The following is a 27,842-nucleotide window of genomic DNA, read 5'->3' as shown; positions in this document are numbered from 1 at the left end:
GCGGGCACGGACGGCACCGGGCGGCCGTCGGGGGGCTGCGTCCCGGGGGGCGGCGGGGGGCGGCTCGCGCGGCCCCCGGGATGAGGCCGGCCCCGGCCACCCGCCCCGTGTCCCCGTGGGGTGTCCCCGTGGTGTCCCCGCTCCCCCCCCGCCGGCAGTGGCGGTGTGACGGGGGGGGAGGGTTGGGGGGGGTCCGCCCGTCGGGGGGCGGCCGTGCCCTCAGCCAAGATGGCGGCGGGGCCGGCTTCTGCCCGGCGCGGCCATGGCGGCGCGGTCACGTGGGGCGCGGCCCGCCCCGCCCGCGGCATGGCGGCGCCGTGAGGCGGCTGCGGCCCGGGGCTGAGCGCGGCGGGGGGATGCGCGCTGCGCCGCGCCGCCATGCAGCGGGTGGGCGGCCCCGGGCCGGCGGGCAGCGCCAAGGAGAAGCGCTCCTTCAGCAAGCGGCTGTTCCGCGGCCGGGCGGCGGCGGGCGGCGGCGGCGCGGCCCCGGCCCCGGCCCCGGCCGCGGCCCCGGCCCCGTCCCCGGCCGCGGCGCCCGCCTCCGCCGCCCCGGCCGCGGCTCCGGGGCGCTCGCTGGGCGGCTTCATGAGCCGCGTGCTGAAGACCCTCTCCACGCTGTCGCACTACGGCGGCGAGCCCGAGCCCCGCGGCCCGCAGGCCCCGCGCCCGGCCCCGCCGCGGGCGGCCGGCGGCCTGGGCAGCTGCCTCCCGCCGGGGCCCCCCCGCAGCCCCGAGCCGCCCCCGCCGCCCGCCGCCGGCCCCGAGGCGGTGCCCGGCGTGGCGGGGCTGCGCAACCACGGCAACACCTGCTTCATGAACGCCGTGCTGCAGTGCCTCAGCAACACCGAGCTCTTCGCCGAGTTCCTGGCGCTCGAGCAGTTCCGCGGCCCCGCCGAGCCCGGCGAGGTGACGGAGCAGCTGGCGCAGCTGGTGCGGGCGCTCTGGACGCTGGAGTACACCCCGCAGCACAGCCGCGACTTCAAGGTGAGCCCCGCGCCTCACGCACGGGCCCGGCCCCGAGAGCTGCTCCCAGGGCCTCGCCGGGCGGCACCGCGTGGCTGCGGGGTGTGAAGGCGGCGCCTCTCGGTGCCCTGCCCGCGGGGTGCCAGCCCGCACCGTGCCCCTCACTGCAGGGCAGCCCGGCTGGGTTCTGCTCCATCGCCACGTTTGGGGCCCCATGGGCCTTTCCCGCGGTCAGCAGGTCGCTGTCCCCCGTGTCGGTGCCGTGGGACGTTTCCCACGCGCTGCTCGGGGTGCTGCAGCCCAGCTGGGTGTGGGGTGTGTGCAGGCACCTTGAGGAGCAGCAGACAGCCCGGACCCGTGTGTGGGTGCCAGGTAAGTGGCAGCACCTTGTGTCCCCGCGGCCGCTCGGGGTGGCCGCTGCCCAGCTCCTCATCCCCAGCGGGAGCCCCAGGCAGGTGCCAGCGCACTCACTGCTGACAGCACTGGAAGCCAGCTAACAGCTCTGCTGCTAATTGCCTGGCGGAGGTGCCCGTTTTGCTGTTTCATACCTCCGTTTTGCCGCCCTAGAAGTTGCAGTGAACTTGTGGCAGGGCCGGGAGCAGCGGCTGTGCAGAACAGGGCGGCCGCTGCAGGAGCTGGTGCTGCTGCCAGCGGGGCTGAGGCCCTGACCCCAGCACTCCCCCCTCTTGCCCTGCACACCAGAACCACGCAGTGCCCGGCATGGGCAGAGCGGGGTCCCCTCCTGCAGCAGGGTCCGTGTGCCTGTGGTTTAACCGCACCCTGGAGCGCCTTTGGGAGAAACGAGACCCAGCTGCTGTGAAAATGCTCCAGGCCTGCCGTGCTTCTGGAAGCCGTGCAGGGTTGTTGAGCTTTAACGTGAGGGCTCCCTGGCACGGCCGTTGGCTGCGGGGAGGAGCAGGCACAGGGGCAAGGGCCACGAGCAGACCCTGGCAGCCAGCACTGCTCGCTCGCAGGGCAGCTGGAGAGCAGCCGCCAGCCTCCAGGCTGCTGGGGGCCTGCCCTGCTATGATATTCCTGCCCCGGAGCCTTCCTGACACCGGCAGAAATCGTGGGCTCCTCCTGAGTAATGAGAATCAAAAAGCTCGAAGGCGAAGCTGTCTTTTGGCAGCACAGCTGATAAAGGGGAAAGCAGAGCAGCTCTTAGGCCGAGAAGCGCTCTTTGTGCGAGCCCAAGGTAGAGGTGCTCAGATAAGAGAGGCAGAAAGAGGAAGGGAAACAGATACGGGGATTAAATTAAGGCCATGTTCCAGGCTTTGTTTTTTTCCTAGTGGAACTTTCTTTGGCTGGTGGCCGCCGTCACTACCGGTAAGTGAGTGCTGCTCTGCTCCTTGGTGGTGTCGCTGGAGCACATCAATCTCCTACCTGCCAGGCCCTGGGAGGCTTTAAAAAGCCTCTTGCTGGGGGGGATCTTGTGCAAGCAGGTCCTGCTCAGAGCCGTGCGGTATCAACAGGCCTGGGTCCTATCCAGGGGACTTTGTTGTCGTGTCAAGTGCTCGGCTGTTTCTGCACAGGGGTCAATTACTTTCACTAGTACATTAATGCCTCTGAAGACAGTCAGGTAGCCTGAACCTGCTATTAAATGCGGTTTTCTTAATTAAAAATTTCTTCAGCAGCAGACTTGCACGGTTAATTTAAACGTATAAACAAGAGGCTTGTATTTGAGAAAGGTGAAGATTGGTGTTTGCACTCTGGAAACTTGTTTGTTTGTTTGTTTTTAAATGGTGAAAAGTGTTTTCAGGACAGTTGTTTCGTACTTCCAGTCCAAAAGTAGCAGTTATTGACAGTAACATTTATTTGGTACTTGAGCAGCTCTTTATCCAACGTGCTAAGAAGTGTTCCTGTTTGTGGGGTTTCTTTTTTCTTTCTTTTTGTTTTCCTCTTTTGGTGCCGTGTATAATCGCGTAAAGGCAGTCAGTCCTTGATTCCTAAATCCTTACCTGCAGGTGCTGAGCATATTTTGGGGTGCAGGATAGCACTTATCCTCTAGCTCATCCTTACAGCCGTAGGCTTTTTTTCTTGGGGCACTTTTCCAAGAGAAGGCCTCTCAGTGTCCTTGTGGACAGGGCCCTTGGAGGGGGTGAGTCTCTGGATGCTCGTTACCCTTGGCTGTTTTTTTTCTTGGTAGTATTCAAAGCGTTTCTCCTTGTTTAGGTTGGTCTTTGAGAAAATACCCATCCTACGGACTCGTGAATCACAAAGTCCTGCTGCTAGAAACGAGCACAATGCGACTGAAACAAGTGGTTGTGTAGCTGCGGGCCATGGGGTCGCTGTGTGGGTGATGTGCAGGGCTGTGCCCTACGGGGCAGGGAGGGAGCCCCTGGAAGTGGCCTGCCCGTGCTCCTGCTGCGGGGCACTGGGGCTGCCCCGGGGGCTCTCCTCGTCCCCAGCAGGTCCTGGGAGGGGGCAGAGGGTCTGAGGGCTGCGGGGTGGAGGCAGGAGAGGGAAGGAGCCGGTGGGTGCAGGCACTGGCACCGCACACCTCCCCTCGGGTGGCACAGCAGAGCCGGGCGCTGCTTTGGCTCCCCGATGGCCCCCTGCTCTCGTGCAGTTTGTTAGCAATCCTTCCCCCGACAGCTCTGTCCTTTTTATTTTCCTGCCTAAGCAGAGCTGCTGCTTTCATAACTAGTGCCAATATTGCAGCTCGTGCTTCCTCTCTCCCCTTTGTGATGGGGTGACAATAGCAGCAAACATCCATTGTGTCAGCAGGAGCTGTGCTTCGGGCTTGTTTTTTTTTGCAGGAGCTGTCCCTGTGTCCCCGCAAAGTTCCCGGGAGCTCAGCTGTGCGGACACAGTGCCCTTTGTGATGGGAGCCAGCCTGCGGCGCTCGGAGGTGCTGGTGGGGTCTTCACTGGGGAGGAGTTTTATTTAAACTACTTGGGTTTTAAAAATCCTATACTCTTACCCAAATCCTCTCCCTTTGTCCTTCTCGGAGTTCTGATCTGTGGATAGTGAAGTTATTTTTTGTTTGGAGGCTTTCTTCCTAGCTCAGTGTTGTGGTCTAACCCAGCTGGCAGCTGAACACCACACGGCCGTTTGCTCACCCTCCTGCCTCCCTCTATGGGATGGGGGAGAGAAACGGGAAAGTGCAGCCCGTGAGTTGAGATAAAGACAGGAAAATAATAAGAACAACAATAATAATGACAATAATGATGAAAATAGTACTACTACCAATAATGTGCACAAACAAGTGATGCACAGTGCAATTGCTAAGCACCCGCTGACCGATGCCCAGCCTAACCCCGAGCAGCCGCCCCCCATCCCAGCCAGTCACCCTAGATATAGCTCAGCATGGCCCCATAAGGTATGGAACACCCCTTTGGGCAGTTGGGGTCAGCTGTCCCGGGTCTGTCCCCTCCAGCTCCTGCTGCACCCCCAGCCTGCCCGCCGGCAGGACGGGGCGAGGAGCTGCAAAGTCCTTGGCTTGGTGTGAGCGCTGCTCTGCAGCAAGTGCAGCATCGGGGGGTTATCAGCGCTCTGCTCATCCCGAGCCAAAACACAGCACCCTGCCAGCTGCTAGGAGGAAAATTAACTGTCCTAGCTGAAAGCAGGGCGCTAGGCTGGCTGCACGCCGGAGTGTCTCGGTGTTTAACGAGGCCCTTTGGGTGCTCGAGCTGTACCAGCTCGGTTTTGTCCCGTGGGACGCAGACTGCCTTGTTTTTGGGAGCTGTGTGCTCAGCAAATGCTGTAAAGTCATAAGGGCTTGGTTGGGTTGGGTTATCAGAGTTAGATGTGGACCCCAAACGGATCCCTGTTACTGGAGCAGAGGTTGCTGTGTTGCTAATGTTGCTGTTTCAAGTTTTTGTTTTTTTCTCCAGTCCGCACTCCTGGCAGTATCCCACAGCCGCGTGTGGCTGAGTTTCACGGTGCTCGTGTTTCAGAAGAGCTCTTGGTGTAAAGGCTGAAGTTGGGACAAGCAGCCATCAGCTGTGGTGATCGCTTCTTTGTGAATTAATTAAACAAACAAACAACCCAACAAACTCCTGAATTGTGAAGCATCGGGGTGCCTGGTGTGCCTGGCTGGGGGCTGCAGGCGGGCACGGAGCTGGCTCGCTGGGCGTGCTGTCTTCTCCACGCTTTGGCCTCATCCAGCTGAGGTATTTAAAGGAGGCAGTGTCCTTCCCGAGTGTGCCTGCTCTTCTCTGTATCAGGAAAAGCCAGACGGGTCTGACACCCAGCTCTGAAAGCTCGCTGTCGGAGCGTTTCCTGAGGCTTGACCTGCGTGCACTTGGCTGTCCTGGCAAATTGCCTCCTCCCCGGTTGTTTGCCTCGTCCCGTCGGGCTCAGCACAGCTTTCAGTACGGCTCAGGAACTGAGCACAAAGGCCCGGTGCTGTGCCAGTTAGCAGGGTGCTAACTGCACGTGCTGCGGTGCTCTTGCCTTTTGTTTTCCATTGTGTTTTTATTGCTCTTCCTCCTGATGTTTCCTCCCCTTTCCTCTCTCCCGGCCGTGCCCTGTTCTGCAGGCATCGCCCATCGGTCCCTCCACCCACGGCCCCTTTGCTCCTGCTCCGTGCCCATTGCCGTGTCCCCGGGTTTCTCCCCCTGTGCTGCGGGGTGCTGCTGGCTCAGCCCCGTCCCTGGGGCTGGGATGGCTGCGAGCCCTGTGCTGTGCTGTCTGCCGGGTTTGCTGCCCGCAGAGCGGGTGTCTCGTCTCGCCTTGGAGAGGGGAAGTCGCCGTGTGAGAGTGCAGGGACTCAGGTGAACACTTCATGAGGTGTCTGCTGTAGAAGCTGCCCAAGCACAAAGCTGACTGTGGGATTAAACAGAAAAACACCACCAAATCTCTGCCCGAGCCTGACTTTACGATGTTCAATGAAAGGTAAATAACAGGCTCTCTTTCCTGCTCACGTGTGTCATTGTTTCAGGGCCATAACGAGCTGGTTCCATCCGTTCGTGCACAAAATCCTTTCCACAGCTGCTTCCTAGCAGGAGCACTGGCAAACAGCAGGCTGACATCTTTCCTGTGGTTGTCTGTGTTAGCTGGGAGAACAACAGCAGCAAAGGGGAGGCCAGGAGTTCAGCTATGTTTGGCTTTATTTATTGCATCTATTTAGAGCAATAGATGATTAAACTTTCAGTGGGCTGATAAAAATGATAATGCATCTTTGCCGTAAATCTGCTTTATGGATGGACAGGGACTGGGTTGGTTGTAGGGTGCTTGCATTAGGGGGTCAGGTACGTGCGTGTGATCAATAGGAAATTATGATTTTTTCCTCCACTTATCTCTTCCAGCAGTGTATCCATTCAGGATGTCTGTGCTGGTGTGCCTGTGGGGAGGGGAGGGGAGGGGAGGGGAGGGAAGGGAAGGCCTCGTCCCCTGCCCTGCCCTGGGGCTGTGCTGAGGTGTGCCCGGTGGGCAGGCAGCCCTGACACCTCGTCCTGCAGCCCCCAGGGTGTGGGGCAGAGCGGGCTGCACGTGGCCCCCAGATCACTGGGGACTCGCTGGTGGCTTGCTCAGACTGTTCAGTTTGGGTCTGCTCCTTCCTCCCAGCCCCCGTGCGTTCTGTGGCACCGCTGTTCGCTGTGCTGTGTCTGTGTCTGTCTGCACCGCGCTCTCTCTGCCGGCTTTGCTGCCGCAGCGCCGTGTGGTGCGCTGGGAGGGAGGCGCGTAGAGCTCCGCAGCAGCGGTGACAGCAATGACAATAATGACAATAATGACAATAATAATAACAGGCCACTTGTCACGGTGACGGCAGGAAGCGTGCGTAACGCTGGAACACGCTGCTGATGCCGGAGTGTTTGTGCAGCACAGCCTCTTGTGAGGAAATCGCATCTGATACCTTGTAGTGCTTCCTGAACCGCTTCCAGCGCCGTGCCGTCCGTCTCCACAGGCAGCTCCGTGTCCCTGGCACACGCAGGCTGCGAGGAGCAGACCCGGAGCTGCTGGGACAGGAGCGGTGCCAGCACAGCCCCAGCCCCGCGCTCGCTGTGGGACCGGGCGTCAGCAGCACCCCACGGGGTCTGTGCGGGTGGCGTGCTGGTGGCACCGGGAGGAGGGCGATGAGAAATTGAGCCGGGATTCCCCAGCTCCGTGGTTACGCCTGCTTCTACAGAGAAAGCCCCTGCACGCCTCCCTTCGGACTTGAAATACCAGATTCGCTTCCTCCTGGCAACGCCGAGGACCCTTTTATCTTCAGCTCTGTCTAGACGAGGGCGCAGTGGGAGCACCCGGTAGCTGGCTTCCCTCAAACAAACCGGCCCAGGTACGGCCGCCGGCTCCTGGCATGTCAGGTGGGGGCCTCCCCTCCGGCCTGGTGGCGCTCTGGAAGGGGCAAGAGCAGCAGCTGTGCTGGCTGGTGTGCTCCTGCACCTCGTCGTCATCCCCCTGTGCTCACCTCACCCTGGGCAGCATGATCCATGGAGCCCGACGTGGGGCTTGGCAGATTTTGGCTGATTGGCTGACTTTTGGTTCAGACCCTTACGTGGGTTTTCAAAGGTAAATTCAATTTTCAGAAGTTTTACATTGAACAAGGATGATGCTTGCCAAGGAAGTTTGTGCAGTTGTCCTGAATTCTTCCCTGTACCCTGGGGTGCCATGAACTGATCAGCTTGCCTTCCTCACAAAGCAGATCTTGGACATTGTAGGTGCCGAGAGCACCCACGGGACAGGCTGGTGGCCAGCAGGGCCACGAGGCTGCATCTGCGGTGTCACTTCAGTAGGGTGGTAACCAGGTACTCCTCGTGCAGCTGAGCCACATGTAGGTTCCTCTAGGTCACTGCAATCTTGTCCTGGTGTTTTTTTTGGTGGGTGAGTGTCGGGTGTTCAGGCATCGGACCAGGATTTACAGGGATGTTAACTGTATTTTCGTGGTTTAGTGTTTGATGTTATAAACTGGTGCAACACAAATAAATCACCAAGCTTTCCGCTGATGGACAGCGAGAGGTATAAATAAGGCCAGCACATGAAGAGGATTAAGGTCCTTTCTTTTAGATTATGTTTTGTCCTCCCCCCATAGATCTTGTTTTGCTTGATTGGAACTTGGGGTGGGGAAGGCTTTGCTCTCCTTTAACCTCTGAGTCCCCGCAGACTCCTTTACCCCTCGGGACTGGCTCGCGGCAGCACCCGAGCTCCTGTTGGTCGAGCACCGAGCGGGGCTGCTGGGCTGCGGCTGTGTGTGGCAGAGGTGGGCACCCAGCGTGCACGGCTTGCTTGTCTCAGGCTGTGTTTGCATGGTTTGGCTGGAGGGTGCTGGTCCCTGTGCCCGCGAGGGTGGAAAATCTGCTGCCAGAAGGCTCGCGCATCTGTAACGCGAGCAGATTATTTCTGTTTTCTGTAATTTTGCTGCCTCGAGGCAGGTGGGCAGATTAGAGGACAGACAATGTGTGTCTATCGGTCCTTTCCCATCTTTCCCATTGCCCCTCCCTTCTGGTGACCCCATTTTTACAGGGATAAAGCCAGCAGCCCGGCCTCGTTTCTGCGATCTGTTGCCGAGTCAGACTGGAGAAGCAGCAGAGGTCTGGTACCGCGGGCATACAGCGGGGCTCAGGTCTGTGGCTGCCTCCTCGCCCTGCTGCTGCCCCTCTCTGCGGCCCCATCCCGCTGAGGCTCTGCCTTGCCCAGCCGTGCCGTGCCTGTGGCAGCACTGCCTGACACCATGGCAGTAGGTTGCTGCTTGGCTGGGAACACACCAAGCATGGCGTTACTCCAGAGAGCGTTTGTGCCAGGGTGCTGAACGCAGGCGTCGGTGCCTGGTTCCCGTCCTGCAGGGCTGTGCAGAGCTGGCTGCCCCAGCGCCGTGGGAGGGGTGGAAGCGAGATCAGGGAGCTGGGGCAGAGACACCAAACAGCTCCTGGTGTTGGTCGCTTCTGGGGAAAGATGCGGCAGGCACCGTCCTGAGGAGGGTGGCACGTGTGGCCCAGCTGGGGGCTCGGTGCAGATGTCCCCAGAGCTGCAGGGCAAGGGAAGCCTGTGGAGGTGCAGGTCTGTGTTGCTGGTGAACTTGAAGACCCTCCCATTCGTGTCCAGAAGAAAAACAGGTTGGATCAAATCCCTTGGGTGTGCTGGTGTCCTCCTGAGATGGCTTTTCTGGAAATTCAAGTGTAAATTACACGCATTCCCCAGGCTCTTCAAGCGTACCCAGAGCAGTAGGAGTTGCCTTTACCACGTGCCACCTCTGTGTCTCCACAGAACATCGTGTCCAAGAACGCCATGCAGTACCGTGGGAACGCCCAGCACGATGCGCAGGAGTTCCTGCTCTGGCTGCTCGACAGAGTCCACGAAGATCTGAACAACGCGGTGAAGTACGGTGGCGTGCCTCCCCTCAAGGTGAGGAGTCTGCTGTGCGCCAGCGTGGGACAGCAGCTATCGCTTTGCATACGATCTTTCTTTTTAAAATAAATCTGCCTATTGGCTCCTTAACTCCGGTATGCAAACGGGACAAAAGCTTGGGTTAGAATCGTTTGTTTCTGGCCTGTGAATGTAACTAGATGTTTTGTGAGGCCCTGGCACGGGCTCCCTGCTGCAGCCCTTTGTGAAGGCTGGGAAGCCTGGCAGGGGAGCTGCCAGGAGCCTCATCTGGGGCGAGATCCCTGCCTGTCCTCGGCTGTGCCGCGTTCCTGTGTAACCACCTGCATGCCAGGGAGCACTCGTTGCTTAAAATCTGTGTGGTGCTGTCCTGCTGTTCCTGGTCAAGGAGCGCACAAATTCGGCTGGGAGTACTGGAGCTGTCTGGTGCCCACCTACACGCTTGGCTATGCTTCTGGGCTTTATTCTTTTCTTTTAGCCACCGCTGGAGGATGATGTGCTGCTTGAGGGACCAGCCTTTCCCATCAGTAGTACTTTCGTGCAGGAACTCTTTCAAGCCCAGTACAGGTATGATGTGTTGTACCTTTTGAGGCGTTACTGCATGTACTGGTGACCCCAGTGTACTCTACCCTGACCCTAGCTCACGGTACAGTTGAGGCTGGTGTCATGTTAACTGCTACTTCTGAATTTTTCTGAATAAATTTTAAACTAAGATCTCTCACCAGAGGAGAGAGAGAGTTTGACTGCCTCAGATTCAGTATATTGTTTGAAAATCTACAGCATGTGCCACCTCTTCCACTGCCCTGACCCTTCCTGAAAGCAAGTCAGTGCTTAAGGGAGCAAAGGCCCAGGGCAGCTCGGTGCTGCGAGGCTCACCCTGCCTGCTCGGGGTTGGAGCCTGTAGCAAGACCTGGAGGTGCCTGCAGGCAGCTGGGGAGCTGTAGGTCCCAGGCTTCTTGCAGAGTTCTCGTTATCTGGTGCTTGGGAACCCGGAGTCGAATCCTTCCTCGTCCCCTCAGGGTATTTCCTCTGAGTTTCTCAGACTTCTGGGAAGTGAGCTTTGTAACTTCAGAACTACTGCAGGAAAACAACCTCATTGTGAGTTCCTCGATAGCTTGTATCTGTGCTGTGATGGGCACTTGAATTACCGGGCGTTCCCCCCAATGTTTGCCAGGTTTTCCTTTGCAAAGGAGACACCTTAAGCCCTGGTGCAAAGCCAGCATAAGGTGGAGGTGAATCTGAATGAGAGACGTGTTGTTTGGGGTTTTTGCCTCCTGAATAAGAGATCTGTGTTCCTGCAGTGCTCACTGTCCCCGTCTCTTCCCCTCTCTTCAAAGAGAAAACCCTTTCAGGTCTTGCACATCGGAGCTGCGATTGGTGAATTATTAATCTTGCAGTGATGCTTATTAAAAGCCAAATTCAGTGTCTCAAGCAAAGTCTTTTCCTGGCATGCCGTGTAATGAACTTGAGACTAATTACTCTGAAAGGATTCAGACATCCTGAGCCCCTCACTTACCGCGGCTGTGCCTGGTGCACCGCTGTGCAGAGCCGCTTCGTAGGGAGGAAGAAGAGTGCGAGAGCAGCCGAGCTGACACGCAGAGGCAGTGATTTGTGATGTGATCATTTATCCATTCCTGATGACACGATGTGTAACTGTCCTCTTATTGGTGTTGTAACAGGTCCTCTCTGACGTGCCCTCATTGCCAGAAGCAGAGCAACACCTTTGACCCTTTTCTCTGCATCTCTCTGCCAATTCCCTTGCCTCACACACGGTATGTAGTTATCTGTTGGTTGTTTTCAGTGTAGTCAGAGTTGTGCAATTTGGTATAGAAGCAAAAGAGATGACAGCAAAATCTCTGTTTTAAAAGTCTCTTAAAAAAATACAAGGACCTATATGGTACTGAAATCTTCGATTTGCAGGTAAATTGGAAAATTGAGCCTTTTACTCATTTCAGAATGTTTCAGAGAAAGAAGCCTTTTACTTGTTTCTTCACCCCTACCCTTCCAAAAGCTTCCTAGAGAATTACTTTGTGGAGAGAAGTTATACTTGATTCAGGGAACCAAAATATTTTTGCTTTATTTATAGAATGTTGAAATTAAAAATGGGAGAAGGATGAAACTTTTTTTTCTTAATTTTTCATGGGAAAAGTCTCTGATCACTTTAATTTTAAAAAGCAAAGTTAAAAGCTTTCCTGCAAAATGTTTTGCTTTTGAAATACAGCTGTTGCCAATAAAGAAAAAGGGAAAAAATGTTTAGGTAAAAAGTTCAGAGCAAACATCATGAGATGCTTATTTATGTAGTGGGTAGTAGGGCTGTGCAGCTCCTTCACCTGATGCTGTGTGTGCAGAAACTTTGTGTGGGTTCAAGAAGCAAAGGAACAAAGTAATGAAAGTACTCAATGTGAAGGTGTCAGGTTTGGTTCGAAGCTCCTGCTGCACCACTAAGTGGAGGCTGAGGGGGATTTCCAGGGAGAGCGTTTCCTGTAGGGTCGCTGCCCCGCTGTGCTCCTCTGAAGGCATTGCTGTTACTGCTGGGGGAGGCAGCACCTCATTTAGAGAGACAGCCCGGAGATCTGTCCTGGTGGTCACAGCAGCTCTCTTTGAATGTTCCAAGCTACTGCTTTGGGCTGACCCACATCACAGCACGCTGCCTGGAAAATCGGATTGTCTTGCAGTGGAGAGTTTTATTTTTAACTCTGGGATTTTTTCCCAAGAACACTTTCTGCTTGTAGGAACAAGCAACAGCAGCCCATGTAGTAAGAAAAGTTTAGAAATCCCACACGTGTGTCTGGCTGAGGCTGAGCACAGCTCTGGGTCGTCAGCAGGGCCCCGTAGCTGGCAGCAGCCTGGGTGCCCGGGTTCGGGTGGGTGCCCCTGCAGAGGCAGGAGCTCCCCCCAGGCAGCGCCTCTGCTCCCCGCAGGCCGCTCTACATCACCGTGGTGTACCAGGGCAAGTGCTCCCACTGCATGCGCATCGGCGTGGCCGTGCCCATCGCCGGGACCGTGGCCAGGCTGCGGGAGGCGGTCTCGTCGGAGACCAAGATACCCACGGAGCAGGTAAGGGCTCGCCTTGCCGGGACCCCTCGTGCTGAAGGAGGGCAGTGCTGAGGCTTCCAGCCCGTGGGAGCGGTGCTGGCCGTGTAGGAGCTGCAGTTGGCTGTCCCTGTCTGGATGGGGGAGCGGGGTGGTGGTGACCTGAGTCACTCTTTTCCCTGTGCCTTGACCCCGTGACTGCTAGCGGTGCGAGGGCAGCCGCCTGTGCTGTCTGCACTGTCCTGCCCCATGCCCTGCGATTCCCACGCGTGGGCATCGAGAGAACTGTGGGGCAGCTGTGGAACAGGCTCAGCAATTCCTCTGCAGGAGGAGTTCCAAGAAAGCTGTCAGATCCACCAGCACCCCCTCTCGTGCTGCTGTCACCCCAGCTCCAGGGTCACGGCCGCCCTTTTCCCAGCTCCTCGTGCTGGCTGGCAGCAGGGTGCTTTGGGGGATGCCATCCCGTGGCGGGTAGCCCCAGTCGAGGCATGGGGCAGCTCAGCAGGGCCAGGACTGGTGATCAGGGGTTCTGCTTTGCTTCTGCTGGCTCTAGATCGTGCTGACGGAGATGTACTACGACGGGTTTCATCGCTCCTTCTGCGACACTGACGATCTGGACACGATTCACGAAAGTGACTGCATTTTTGCCTTTGAGACCCCAGAGATATTTAGGCCCGAGGGTATCCTTAGTCAGAGAGGTAAGTGGATAACTGCGTGGTGCCCACCCGGGTGTTTAGATGAGGAGGGCTTGGTTTTGTAAGCAGATGTACTTGATAATGAAAGTGCCACAAGTAGACGATGCCCTGGTGTATTGATTTCAGCTCTGACTTTGTCCAGACTCATTCCAGCAGACTCAATTCCCTCGCTCCCTCAGCTGGGAGGCTGTCAAGAAGTGATGTACGTGACTTTCTTCCTCTTCCTGGCTCTCATTCTTCGGGCCAGGCTGGCTTCTTCTGAGATCTGTTGTTAGGCTTGCTTTAAAGGCATGATGGGGCCAGACCAAGCCACCGAAATTGTGTTATTTAAAATCAGATTGCCAGTGATGAACAAACAGTCTGAGGAATGAGGAAACACTTTCTCTGTTAAAGCTCAAGAAATTCAGCTTTTCTGTGCCTCCCTCTCAGAGGAAGGGAGTAATTGCATCCTGGGTAGACAGAGGGTAGTCAAAGGCAAATTTCATTATTGGAAGTAACAAGGAGGGTGTCTGCCACTTCAGCTTCTCATGCAGTCAGACAAGATATGAGTATTTGCACAAATTACTGTGAAAAATCGGTTAGTTGAGCATTACATAACATTTATTTCTGTAAAGAAGTAGGCACCATGGAAAGTAATTGCTCACTGAAGTCTTTGTGCGAGGCTAATAAAAATGGTCAGTCTCACTTCCACGCTGGCCTGCTCCTCGAGGCCCAAGGAAGGCTTCCTGAGGGGGGCGTGTATTGCAAATAATGGAACGAAGTATCCCGTTCTCCTAATTTTTCAGGATTACATGTGAACAATAACCTGAATAACTTGAAATATGGCACTGAGCACTCCCGAACAATATCCTACTCTCAAGGAACAGTGAAGTCTGGAAAACTGGAACAGCCTTCTCCTAGACAAACAGCAAACGACAAGATTGTCTTGCTGGTGTGTAACAGAGCGTGCACTGGACAGCAGAGCAAAAGGTGACTGGCAGCTTCCCGGCCAGGCTTACGGCTCTGGCTGCTTCCTTGGTGGCCTGGGCTTTACTCACCGTGTGGGGCAAATGCAAGGTGTGGGAGGGACGGCTTGTGTGCACGCTCTTTTGATCTCTTCCTCAAATGCTACTCCTTTCTCTAGGTTTGGCTTGCCCTTTGTGTTGCACCTGGAAAAAACAATTGCTTGGGATATTCTGCAGAAGGAAATTCTGGAGAAGATGCAGTATTTCCTGCGGCCTGCAGCCTGCTTGCAGGTGAGCCAAACGGTGTGGCTGCTTTGAGACTAAGTGGGAAGGGAGGTTACTGGGAGCAATGGACGTGCTGTGCTGGTGCCTTCCCATGTTTCTTAGTGCAGTAGTGTCCGAGTCTGATGTGATTTTGTCTGCTGTTTGCTGAACGTTACAGGTAAGAGTAGACTGATCAGGTGAAGGAATGACGTGCTTCTCTTCCTTCCTTATCCCCAAAAGCTACTCGAGAAGTCAGTGCTGCTGTGTGCACTGGAAGTGGTGCTTGCCTTAAGGAAGGCTGCAGTTTGCCTGGTGACTGCTGGGTGTGTGTCTGATGGGAGTTCCCTCTGAGCAGCACCTTGTCTGGTTGCTGCAGAGGAGGTTTTGTCTTCTGTAAAACACATTCTGGGATAAACTGTTTGCCTGTGCTGTGAGGTGACGTGTGTTTGAGTCATTCAGATGGCTTCTGCTGTCTTTCTGCAGGTTTGCCCATTCAGCTTGCGAGTGGTCAGTGTTGTGGGCATAACGTACCTGCTACCTCAGGAGGAGCGGCCCCTCTGCCACCCAACAGTGGAAAGGTAGGGGCAGGGACCGGCCACCTGGGGCTGAGGGGCAGTCCTGGCACGGCTGCGTGCAGTGGGCTTCCTGGGCCTGGGAGCTGGGAATGACTGAGAGTCCTCCAGAAGCTGTCAGGATTGCTCGGTCATGTGTCATGCTGTCTGGAACCTACTTTTTTCTACTTTCCAAACTTGATCTGGGTGGCAGTGGGGGAAGGTGAAGGGCTAAAGAAAATAAGCCACATGCATATGAAAGACAACATAGCCCAACTTGGAATCTGAAGCCTAACTTCTGTCTGCTCCTTTCTCCAGGGCATTGAAGTCGTGTGGACAGGGGGGAACTGCTCACGTGAAGTTAGTCGTAGAATGGGACAAAGAAACGAAAGATTAGTAAGTATGGAGTAGGAAGCCTTAAAGTGAATTCACCTTGACAGCCTTGCTTGCAGCCAGCTCGGCACTGTGCTGCCTGTGGGACCCGGCGGGGACCGTGCACACTGAACGTGCTCTGACCCAGAACCCTTTGCCCTGCAGCTGGCATTCTGCATTACAGAGCAGGTGTCTCACCTGTAGCTGCTTCCCTCACCAACTGCATTCATGTGAGACATCCTGTGGGCAGTGAGCTGCTGCCGAGATGCTGCTGAAGCTGCTCACGTCTGTGTTCTGTTGTGTTGCTCTGGTGGGGTCTTGCCAGGCAGCTCTCGCTCGTGGATAATGAGACAAATGCAGGAAGGAGCTGCTGGTTCTGCTTCTATCCTTGTGTTGGCTCAGCAGCAGCGTGGGGAGCAGGTGGCTGTGCTGGTAAATGTGTCGTGTCTCTGGTGCAGCTTGTTCGTGAACACGGAAGATGAGTATATTCCAGACTCTGAAAGCGTCCGCCAGCAGAGAGAGCTTCATCACCAACCTCAGACCTGCACTTTATCTCAGTGTTTCCAACTGTACACCAAAGAGGAACAGGTAGGGGCACGCCTGCATAGCAGCCATGACTCAAGGCCTGGTAGGTCTGTGTGCTGCTTGAATCCCATGCTCAGCTGCGTTCTGCAGACACTGATGTGTTGAGGCAGGAGAATAAATTTGTTAACACAGCACTAGGCACCAGTCCTGCTAGCAGAGCTTTTCTGTGGTAGGAAGAAAGCTGTGGGCAGTACTGCTCCCCCTCCAGTCCCCGATGTTAAGACTGCAGATCACAGGAGCAAATTCCCGTGCTTCCCTCTGTGAAACAGCAGTGCCTTTCTGGCATTCAGGATGAAGGATCAGATCAGCGTGGCATCTCTGGGAGTGTGCTGCTGTCGTGGAGCAGTTGGGTGCTCCCAGGCCTGAGCTGGGCAGCTCCCAAGCTGAGTGGGCTCGAGGCAGCCTGTGCTGAGCAGGGACCTGCTGGGCACTCACACAGGGACAAGGGGCTCCAGAAGTGTGGCTGCACTTCTCCAGCTTGGTGTGAGGAGGTGGAAGGGGCAGGAGCGGTGATGTGCCACAGCGCAGGCTAGAGCCGGGTCTCATCTGGCACTCACCTGGAACATCATGCGAGTGATCTGTGTGTCTTTGCCAGTGGTGTCTAATCCCCTGTAAAAAGGGATGGTCCCAGATGTGGACTGTGGACCTGCAATTGAGCTTTAATAATTTTGGAGCCTCTCTTGTCGCTTCTTTCAGAGGTGAGAGAAAAGTTGTCTGACAGCTTACAGCTCTGGCTTCTCAATTTTCTGAGCATGGGGCTCTGGATGGAAGTGCTTGTCATGCTTGTGGCTTTTAAAAGATACCATCTCCCTGGTGGAGAGTGAAAAGCTCCATCGTCTGTAACTTTGTGCTACTGGGACATGGGGAGACATGGAGAGGGCTCTTACAGGTGTCAGAGACAAAACTTGGAGTATATCTGTAATCCTTCTGGTCAGGTTCCTTCTTTGCTGCTGGTGTTCCTGTAAGGATACTGCTACTCAGGCTGCCAAGCCTGCTGGCTTTCTCCTTTTTTTTCTTAATTTCTAAGGGACGGGGGGTTTGAAGGATGGAAATAGTTTCTCCGCACAGCAGCACCAGCTGAATTCTGTCTTGCAGTGGGAGGTGCCTGTGCCGCGAGGCACCCCTCTCTTGCCTCGTTTGCTGTTTTGAAAGGCATCATTGGGAGCCCTGTGTTTCTAATGAGCTTGATGAATGCTGGAGGTAGCTGAGGTGCGTGTGTCAGTGCCTGCACTGCGCCTTGGGCAGCGGGGCAGTGGTGAAGAGCTGCCTTGGAACCAGGAAACTAATTCCTGCTCCTGCCTCTTGTAGCTTGCCCCAGATGATGCATGGCGATGCCCACACTGCAAGCAGCTGCAGCAGGGCAGCATCACACTGAGCCTCTGGACCTTACCTGATGTTCTCATCATACACCTCAAAAGGTTTAGGCAGGTAAGAGTGTCTGGGGGGTGCTGGATGGGGAGCGACCTGATGAGAGCATCTCAGCAGCAGCTGCTCTGTCTGACACATCTCTTCAGGGTTTTGTTAGTTCTGCCAAGTGCAGTGGCCTCGCTGCAGCTCATGCTGTCCTCCACTTACGCAGGAAGGAGACCGAAGGATGAAACTCCAAAACATGGTGAAATTCCCCCTGAGTGGCTTGGACATGACTCCTCACGTGGTAAAGCGCAGTCAGAGCAGCTGGAGCCTGCCGTCTCACTGGTCACCCTGGAGGCGACCTTACGGCCTCGGAAGGGATCCTGAGGACTACATCTACGACCTGTACGCAGTCTGCAATCATCATGGCACCATGCAAGGGGGACACTATACAGGCAAGTGCTCTGCAATGTTATGTCCGTTAGCTCCTTTCAGAAAGAAAACAGTTCTGTTCTCTATCCTGTCTGTAGTTTTTTACTTCTCTCTTGACAAAAGGACCTAACCCAGTTCAGAAGGGCTGGCTATGTGATATTGGATGGGGAACTTTTATGACCCTGGGAAATGAAACAATGCCTGTTGACCCCCAAATGACCTACTGTATGTTCCTTTCTCCATTTTTTTTTTTTTACCTTGTGTGTAATGTCACCAGCCTTTTGTGTCTCAAAAATGTTCTTTCCCGCCACTGTAGTTGCCAGAGTCTTTTATATATGAGAAATATTTGCACATTGCCTGTGCGTACAGCACAGGTTTTGAATTCCTCTTTGCATGTTTTGGCAGCTCCCAGAGCCAGCCAGAGGTAGGCTAAGTTGTTTGGTGGTTCTTAGTATCTGTTCATTTTCACTCAGCCCAAAAAACATGCATCAGGCATTGCCCTCTGCTGCACACCTCTGGGCTTCATCCTCCTGTAACCTCCCTTCTGGGACTCCATCAGGAGGAGAGTCACTGGTGGGGGCAGACCCTCCACAAATAACAATGTGGAGTGAATGGGGCCACCCCAAATAGTGTTCTGTTCTGAGCAGCAATGCTGAACAAAGACAATCCTGAGCTGTGAGCTGTTCATTTTACTCTGGTCGTCTCAGGCTTCCTTCTTGCTAGTCAGACTGGAAAAGGATGTGTTGCATGAATGAATCTGTTCCTTTCATTCTCCTCCGAGTTTATCGTAGCAGATAAAGTCATGTTCAAGTTATCATACGGGAATCCTGATAGTAGGAGTGAGGAAAGTCTAATGGTAACGTTTCTCTCAGCATATTGCAAAAACTCGGTTGATGGCCAGTGGTACTGCTTTGATGACAGCGATGTTCAGCAGCTTTCTGAAAATGAAGTCTGCAAGCAGACAGCGTATATTCTTTTCTACCAGAGACGCACAGCAATCCCATCGTGGTCTGCTAACAGCTCTGTGGCAGGTAAGCCCTGTTACCTTTGTTAGGGAGTGGATGTAGTTCTTGTCCTGCACGGAACAGAGGAATTTTCTGCCCGCCTCTGCTTACACCCCAGCTCTCTGTCCCAGAACTCACAGTGAGCTTGTCTCAGAGTCCTCTGCTACACCGAGGAGACTGTGGGAAACTTCCCACTTGTTCTGCTGCCCAGCCTTATGTACCCCACGCTAGTTATGGCAAAGAGGTTGTGGAGATGGGGGAGCCCCCTCCAGTGCCACGTGTTCAGAGCTGCCCTTCTGAGCCAGGACGTAGCCGTGTGGCTGGTTCATTCCCCCTGCCAGTGCAGTTGGTCTCGGGTAAGTGGCCAGCAGCTGGACATGTTGGTTGTGAATCTGGGCTGAGCTGTGGGCAGGTACAGGCTTGATTATTTGCCTTCATAAATAAAAGGGTTTGCAGGGTGCATTTGTGGCAGCTCGAGGACTGTCCTCCACCTCTGTGCTGTTGCACTGAGGCACTGATTCTTTTGATTCATATTGGGACAAGTGTGATGGTCTCTGTTGCTTATGACACTGACTGCATATGAGTAGAGGTTTATCTCTGCATTATCTGGATGCTGTGGCTTTGTGAGACAGCCCCAGACTTGGTGTCTGTTGAAGCTGGTGCAGTACTGACCTGGCTCTGTGGCCTTCTCAGAGGTTTCACATGTTGTGCAGCTCTGTGCTGCTGGTCTGATGTCTCTGCCTGATGCCTTGCAGGCTCCACGAGCTCCTCGCTCTGTGAGCACTGGGTCAGCCGCCTTCCTGGTAGCAAGCAGCCCAGCATCGCTTCAGCAGCATCGTCACGGCGCACGTCTCTGGCTTCGCTCTCTGAATCGGTGGAGCTGACCGGGGAGAGGAGTGAAGATGATGGTGTGTATTAACGATGCAGTGCCTGGGGGAACTGGGTCAAAAATATTTTCTCAGGCACTAACTTGTCAGTTACGAGATCCCTACCAGGACAGCTGCAGGTGAAGTGGTTAGGATGGATGGTTTCTCTAGCAGCTGGGGGAGGCAGGCACAGTGTCAGTAGGAGCACAGGTGGGCTTTTCTATGGTGTGAAATGATGGGCAGGAACCTTAAGGAGCCTTTCAAAGAAAGAAAATATTGTCAACTAAACCTCTCAATCAAGTATTTTGTGTTTTTATTTTCTCTGGGTTTCACTGCAGCACCTTTGCAGGGAGGCTGACGCACTCCTGCTGCTTGGTATAGGCACTAATTGTCTGCTGCCCTGCTGTACCTCTTCCCATGTGACTCCCACCATGGGGTTGAGAAGACAGGCACACTTTTTATTGAATTCCTTGTTCAGCTTTTATGCAAGGAATGGTGCCTGTGGTGCAGGTGAACTGTCTGACTTGTAGGGAAACAGCATCTGTGGATGGGTGGGATAAAATGTGGGCTTGGCTCTCATACTGATGATGTTGCTTCCTCTCTAGGAGGATTTTCAACTCGTCCCTTTGTGAGAAGTGTCCAGCGTCAGAGCTTGTCGTCTCGATCCTCTGTCACCAGCCCACTGGCAGTGAGTGAGAACGGCGTCAGGCCCTCGTGGTCGCTCTCTGCAAAGCTGCAGTTACGCTCCAACTCCCCGTCACGCTTCTCTGGAGATTCCCCAGTACACACCTCTGCTTCCACCCTGGAGAAGATCGGGGAGGCTGCTGATGATAAAGTCTCCACCTCTTGCTTTGGCAGCTTGAGGAACCTTTCCAGCAGCTACTTGGAACCCTGCGATGGCAGCCGCCGAGAGCACAGGACGGCTCGCAGAGCCCCCCTGGCTGTCATGGAAGGGGCGTTCAGGGAAGAGTCTGTTGTAAGGACATCTAGCTCAGACCTTTCAGATGGGCTTGGCAAAAGCTCTGTGCAGCCAGACAAGAATCACCCTGCTTTGGACCCTTTTGATAACAACAATCAAATTGCCTTTGTTGATCAGAGTGATTCTGTGGATAGCTCTCCGGTCAAGGAGGTGAAAGCCCCCAGTGGGACGGGACTGGCTCCAGAGAAGGCAGAGGGAACCCCTAAGAAGGCTCACAGCTCCAAGGGAGCTTCCGAAACAGACAAAAGCTTGAGGAAGGGAAGGACAGTCTTATCTACCCATGAGACCAAAGTCTCTCGCTCTTCTCCTCCTCCCCAGAAGGGTTCCCAGAAGGTTTCCCGGTCTAGGAGTAAGACTGACTCCTCCAGGGCCAGCGGGCGACATGGGTCTCCTGCTCCCACTCAGGCTAGGAAGGACCACAGCACCAAGCCCGTTGAGGTGGCTGTCCCAGCAGCTCAGCAGAAGCAAAAGTCAGGTTCTTCTCCCTCTTCCACAGCTGCCAAGAAAGCCACATCAGGCTCATTGACTAAGGGCTCTTCTGCTGGGAAGAGCCGGACTTCAGAGCGAAGCCTCAGCAGGGAGGGCTCTAAGATAAGCCTGGGCTCGGACAAAACGAGCGTTACCAGCAGCTCAAGAACGAGCTCCCCACGGATAAGCCACTCCAGGAGTGACAGCAGGGCAGTAGACAGCAAGCACGTGAGGAGCTCCTCCATGGCCAACCTGCGGTCTCCCAACGTTGGTATGCGCTCTGGGCTGAAGAGGGACAGCAAGTCAGAAGAGAAGGGGTTGTCCTTCTTCAAGTCGGCCTTACGGCAGAAGGAGACCCGGAGGTCGGCAGACCTGGGAAAGACCACGATGCTCTCCAAAAAGGCAGCGGGTGGCAGTTCCAAGTCAGTCAGCAAAAACGTGCTGGAGGACAAGTCTGAGAAAGGTGGTGTCCCACCAGCCTCTCAAACCAATGCCAATGTTACTGCAAAAGAAAAGCTCGTCCCAAAAGATGCCGCACCCAACAAACACTCGCTGCTCTCCAGTCGCAAGTCCAAGTCTTCCCAGCTAGATCCCGGAGCCCAGTCTCCTCCTTCCAGTGGCAAGCAGTCCGCTGACAAGCCGCTGAAGAAGTTACCTTCCAGCATGCAGGTGTCCGTACGGCCTTCTCTGGAACCTCAGTGAAATGCTGCAATCCAGGTGTCTTTTCTGCTGAGAAGCTAATTTATTCTGAGCTCTTGTTTTTTGTTCATGTGCCTAATGTATGTTTTGAGGAGAAGTTAACTGCGAGTTGTTAAAGCGCCTTTTGATTCTGCCATCAAACCAAATAGCCACAGGCAGGCAGCACCGATGCAAGTAGTCTATCTGGAGTCGTTGTTGAACCCGAACGCAGCTGTCCCATAGCACTTGTGCAGGAGTCTCTTCGTAGAAAATGCAACAACTTCCTTCAGACTCAAGGTCTGAAATCGGAAACCCAGTTGTACTGACACTGGTGTGCTTCGTAGAGCTGTGAGCTGATGTTCCTTTGGTCTCGTTCTGAGCAGGCTGTGTCTGCACTGGCCTTGTTCTGCGCTGTGGAGGATGCGAAGGAAGCTGGACAGGAGAGCCTCCCGCTGCTTACGCGCTCTCTCGACCCGCTCTCCCTACTCCCTTCCATTTTCTAGCTTTCTTAAGGGCAATATCTCAACACTAATGTTGTTTCTCAGGTATATACTCAGCCAGTATAGGAGGGACTAGCATTAGTGGATGGACAGAAAGGTACCCGTGTGTCTGTGCGTACGCGTGTCTTTGTAACAGATCCCACATTTGCATTCCGACAGCGGAAAGATTTTTCCATAAAATGTTATCTGCGTTTTTTGTTGCTCTGTCTGTGAAGAGTTTTACTCTGTCCACACCTAAGGCGACCTCTAGCCTGTTTTCTTTAATTGCTTTCTCTCTTTGAAGCACTATACTCAGCAACAGAAGTCACTGAGCAGCAGCTGGCTCCAGCCCGTTCCTGTGAGTGGCTTGTTGGTGCGGTGCCCCGGGAGGTGGCTGTCCCCGTGCATCTGGTGGGCAGTGCTGCTGGGACCCCTGCCCAAACTCCTGAGCAGCGGCGTTTCCTGATGTGCTCAGATGCTTACCTGGCGTGGTGCGGAGGGAGCACCTTTACGTCCAGCTGTGGTACTTGGCCAAGGCAAGTGTCGTCCTGTCCCTCTGCCTTCTCTGAGTGAGGGTCGGAGGGGCTGTGCCCCGGAGCCGTGCCGGGGTTGCTGCCCTGCTCCTCCCCGGCGCGCTCCTCGCGTTCCCCATGGTCTGCCCCCTGCGTGTCTCTTACGGCCGCGGTCCCGTCCCCCTCTGGGTGCTGTTCTGTCAGGGCCGAAGCACTACATCTAGCGACATCCTTGTTTACATGCCCTTCTCCAAGGGGAGATTCCTCAAGCTCTTTAGGATTCCTCTCTGAAGGTGGATTCCTCAAGCCCTTTTGTATACTCATGGTGTAATTTTTTTTAATTTCATGAGGTTTTATTACTGCTCTGCATATCCTTTCTGTACGGCAGCAGCCTGTCGTGTGGCTCGTGGCATGCAGCCGCTGGCAGTGTGCTGTGCACGCTTGTCTTTTGGTGAGGTCTTTGCCTGCTGCCCAGTCTCGTCCAGTGAAGCTCCCGGGCTCAGCCTGCAGACCCCTGCTCGTTCGTCTCCCATCACCGTGGCAGTGCCCTCAGACGAGCAGTTGCTTGCAGCTGGGCTGTCCCAGCTCCACTCCTAGCCGCCGTGCTGGTGACCCTGCAAGAAGCCTTGCCCCAGGCTGCTCGGGCGCGTTGCTGCTCCTTGGGTTTGTTCTCTGCTCACCACTTACTGCTTTGGAGAGAAGTGTGCCTCGGGGCAGCTGCTGCCTGGTGCAAAGCTGGGGCGCGGAGCTGAGCCGGGGAGCTGCAGGGCTCTGTGGCTGCAGCACAGCCCTCGGCCTGTCCTGGCTGAGCCCTTAGGACCTGCCTCCTGCATCCCAGAGGCAATGCCAGTGGCCTGCCTGTTTTTACGGTCTGTTGGACTCTGTGCTGTGCCCTGGACTATATTTTTAAGCCTGAACGTGACCATCTTCCTGATCCGTTTCTTCTCCCGTGTATTGTCACCTTCTCGTTTAATGCAGCAACAAGAAGCGAAGGTGGTATCGCTTGCTTCTTAAATGTGTAACTTGGGTTCTTCTCGGATTATTTTTTGTTATACCCAGCAGAGCAGAGGAGACTTGCTTCACATTTTGGTACTTAAATTTCTCCCTGAAATGCCGATATTGAAGTACTTGTTTAAGATTTGATCTGCATTAGGATCTTGCACCGTGTTGGCTCTTCTCTTGTAACAACTCTTCTAGCAAGAATGTAATTCCGGTAGCTGTTGCTAACTTGGTTTGACATCCTTTTAATAGACAGAACCTAGTTCTCTGTGCGTTTCACCATGGGACGTTTGTGAAAGGCTATTTTTATCAAATGACACTTTCTTTTCATGTCATCCATCATTCACTGGAAAAGTTCCAACTGGAAGATGGTGTATGGTTTCTGAGGTGTTTTTTGCTAATGTATTGCATGTCTGTACTGAAGGAAACTTGAAGCCATGTCCAAGCTGGCATTTCAGCCGAATGCCAGTTCAGAATGTTTGTATTTGGGGCACGAGAGTGGTCATTAGAGCTGCCGTTAGGATACAACGGGAACGAGAGGTCTTGGTGCCGAGCGTTCCCGTAGCTGAGGTTAAAAGCAGTCAAAGCTCTGCATTCCCAAGATAAGTTACGTAGCCCTTCCTCTTTGTGCTTACTGTAATTTCTGATGGAAACTGCTGCCAGCTCCAGCACTGTCCGCTCTGTGTATGCTGCCAATTTGGTTTTCTGCTGGTCCCTCTGAAAAACAGAAGCTCTGGTGCTCAGACGCCTCGCCCCATGGATAAGCGTGGGGTGGGCTGAGGAGCTGGCCCTGCCAGCGCCCTTTTCTTCCCATTAAGCTGGTGTCAGAGTGACTGAGGGGTGCTGCTCTTCTCCGGGGGGCTGCCAGCACGTGGCGTGTCCTCTGGCTCAGGAGGGCTTGCCTTCGGGTGTCCTCAAGCAAAACGCTTTGACTTGCAAGGGTGCACTGTTGTTGTTGAGTGTAAGACACCTCGGGCAAAATGTGGCAGGCATGTCTGTAGGGACCTGCAGAGTGCGGTCCCTGCTCCCGTGGCTGTGTCGATTCTGTAACAAAGCAGTTTGGAAAGTAGCTGCTTGCTGCCTCTCTGCGTCCTCTGCTTTCTGGTCTCAGATTTCCAGCAGTCTGTGAATTTCTTTGCATAGGAGAGGGCTAAAGGATGCAGGCCCAGGAACAGCAGTGTCCGTGATGGGTATAAATCCAGGTCTGATCACCGTTAAAACCCTGGCTTCACCAGTGCTGTGGAGTAAATCTTTCTAAAACTGATCGTGGGCTCCTGCAGGCCTTACTTAAAGTGACTTGAGGAAAACCATCAGTCTCCTTCCTTTAAGCAGACCTGTTTCTTAGCCCTTTCCTGCAGAGGAAGCCCGGTCTGTGTGCACCACGCTGTCCCGATGTGGTTGTGGCCCAGCTCGAGGGGTGCTCCAGGGAGGGACCTTCCCAGCACAGGCTTGGCTTTGCCTGGGGGCTGTAGGACGGCGGGGGCTTGTGCCTGCTCTGCGGCAGCCGCTAGTGCCGGGCCACCCCTTTCCTGAAAGTTCGGGCCCTGGAAGGCTTTGTGATGTGCTTCTAGCCGAGGTCGGATGGAATTCACCTGGAATTCGCCTGCTGGGGTCTGCCCGTGCCCCTCATCACGCCCCTGGTCCGAGGCTTGTGCCGGGGGCCAGCCCTCAGGGCCCGGGAGAGCAGCGCCCTCATTCCAGTGCTAGGTTCCTGCTGGGGTCACCTACAGAAATTATTTTTACCCTTTTTGGGCTTTGTCTTTTGGATAGTGTTTAGTAGTGTACAACTTATAAGCACATTTTCAACGATGTGTATTAAAGAGGCACCTCTTATTTGTATTAATCACATTTGATAGAAGATTTGGTGCCTGCAGTTCTCAGTAACTCGTGTCTCACTTTGGATGTATAAATTGTAACCCTTTCCAACTACCAGATATGGCTAAAAAAAAATAAAAAATAAAAACGCTTAGGATAGAAAATTAGCAGCTTAATTACAGTACACTTACTGCAAGTGCCCTCATCCTTCTTAGCTGCAGAGTTGTTTGCTTTCCAAAGCTGAAACTTGAGCATGATCAACCATTTTTTCTACGTAATAAAGGCAGTTTTGCATGGCAGTTCTCTTGCTGTACTCAAATGCATGCACTTATTAACTATGCAAGCATCTAATACAAACCATAGACCGTGCTTTCAGTATCCAGAGCTGCTCCCTCGGTGCCGGAGCACTGCTTTGACTCTGTACTTCTGTTTCTTGGTGCAGCTATGTGTCAGCACACAGGAGCATGTACCTGGTTTCCTGCTTTATTTGCACATCTTTGATTCTTTTCTTTGCAGAATTTGGGATTACTGACAAGGCTGGAGCGTAGCATAACGTCAAAGGAATTTGAAATGTTGAAATGAGAACAAACTGGTTTTCTGTATTGTATTGTTTTCTCTCTTTTTTTCTTTTTTTAAAAAAAACAAACAAGAAAAACCCGATCAGTGTTCGTATGTAGCCTGCCACGTTGTGTACCTGTACTGACACACTCAGCGCTGTGGGAAGAGGCTGTGCCCGTGGCGGTGCTCGGGGGGCAGCCCCCAGCAGCCGCCCCCCGGCCAGCCCCAGTGCCACGGCTGGGGGCTGCCCTGAGCCGTGCCCGGGGCTCAGCTGCCTGGGGAGGGTGGGGAGCGACATTCCGAGTGGTTTTGCTGTCATCTTTCTTTCTATCTTCGTCATTGCCTTCTGATCCAAAATAATTTGGCGGCATCTGATGTTATCTGTGGAGGGAACTGAAATTTAGTTTTAATCTGTGGTGAGATGAAAGTACTATGCGGTTTCCTTAATAAAAGCACCATGAAGCATTTCCTATTAGGAGCTTTATTTTGTAAAAATAAGGGTATGTGAAGACTTGTATGTTATCTATATTAGGTTTAAAGGTTTAGGAAGTCTTCTATTTTTTTTAAAGGCGATAGCACTCAATTTACCTGCAAATAGTGTTTTTTAAAAGACACAGATTAAAACTAAGTGTAAACACAAATTGTTTTGCTCTAGGCCCTGCAGCACAAACGCGCTGCAAGAAAGTTAGCGTTAGGGTTGTATGGCATTTGTGCAGTGCAATAAGAAAACATTTTTAGGTGCTACATTGCCTTGGGTAGGGTGACACAAGGGAATACAGGCTACAAGTGGCTACATTATTTTCTTGTGGCCTTCCAAGTATTAATTTGTACAGATTTGCTCACCAACTGTGCCTCACCATTGGTTAAAATTGAATTTTAAGTCCTGTTACAAATGTAGTTTCTCTTCTGGACACAATGTCAGATTTTACACTGGAATATCTACAGTTCTGAAAACTGCATGTCACATCACTGTACGCCGATACTGGGACGTGGGGCTTGCCCACACCTTTGATATTCTCTTCTGTATTTTAATGTTTTTGAACTGTACAGTAATCTGGAGAGCAGGCTGTCTTTACTTGGGATTGAACATTGTACCATAAATTTTAAATTATTTGAGGACAAGTGCATGAGACTGTGTCAATGCCTTTTATTATTTATTTGTATGTTTTATTATTCAAGGTGTATGCACTTTTAATACGCAGAATTTATATTTTTATGTTAAAAATCATTTTCTTTCAGAAAGAAGAGTTTGAATATGAGGAATTGGGATTCAGTGGAAAAAGGGGAATATGTAATAAAATACAATAAATTTATTACTAGGCATCCTGGCTGCGTGAGCCTTCTTTCAGGTCAGCATTGCTGCCCAGCTCCCTGCAGTGACAGACGGGTGCGAGGGCCTCCTCTGCCTTCCTCCTGGCTGCAGAGCTGCTGCCAGTGGTTGCGGGGGTCTTCTAGCTAGAGCCAGCCGCAGGGCCCTGTCTGGGGGGTCCTGGGGCTGTGGGGTCCCGGGGTGCCACCAGCCCCCCGTGGGCAGCAGGAGGGGACGGCGGGCAGGGTGCCGTCACTGACGTCTTTGCTGTAGGTGGGTGAAACGTGCTCTGGCTGCAGCCTCGGCTGGTGTGGGTCACCCCTGAGCTCTCCGTTGTGCCCGAGCAGGGTCATGCCATCAGCCCTGTCCCAGCCCTGATCACAGAACCGTCACCACGAGCCGGCTGCAGCGGCGTGGGTCTGGCCGAGGCAGAGCCCTGCACCCCGTGGCCCCTGCAGGTGTCGCGTGGAGGAACCTCGCCTTACGCTGGGCAGTCACAGGGCACGAGGAGACCTGGGCTTTTATTAGTTATTGGAGAGCATAATTGCTTCGTATCTTGTATGGAAATGGGGATGACAGATGTCATATTAAATCATAGGGTCATCACTTATTTATAGGTGATTACATTAAAGAGAGATTAATATAGCCAAAGGCTCTGCAGAATTAGAGTTAATATATTTTTGTTTATTATATTTGCCAATATTTCTCCAATCCAGATGGG

The 27,842-nt window shown here is 53.9% G+C and overlaps 1 protein-coding gene across 1 annotated transcript; it reads left to right on the top strand.

The window, feature by feature from the left end:
* The first annotated feature begins 297 nt into the window (after positions 1-297).
* Positions 298-27,135, top strand: USP31 (ubiquitin specific peptidase 31). The gene is made up of 16 exons (XM_084536403.1): positions 298-984; positions 9,112-9,249; positions 9,707-9,795; positions 10,908-11,000; positions 12,150-12,285; positions 12,815-12,959; positions 13,742-13,925; positions 14,080-14,191; positions 14,648-14,742; positions 15,034-15,111; positions 15,546-15,675; positions 16,981-17,100; positions 17,252-17,477; positions 18,327-18,485; positions 19,214-19,366; positions 19,930-27,135. The coding sequence occupies exons 1-16, from the start codon at positions 379-381 to the stop codon at positions 21,471-21,473; spliced, it is 4,008 nt and encodes a 1,335-aa protein (XP_084392529.1). The 5' UTR covers positions 298-378; the 3' UTR covers positions 21,474-27,135.
* The last annotated feature ends 707 nt before the right edge of the window (positions 27,136-27,842 follow it).

This window comes from Aythya ferina (genome assembly GCF_964211825.1).
Source record: "Aythya ferina genome assembly, chromosome: 15".
In the NCBI taxonomy this organism is placed as follows: Eukaryota; Metazoa; Chordata; class Aves; order Anseriformes; family Anatidae; genus Aythya; species Aythya ferina.
This window is presented reverse-complemented; position numbering and strand designations above follow the sequence as displayed.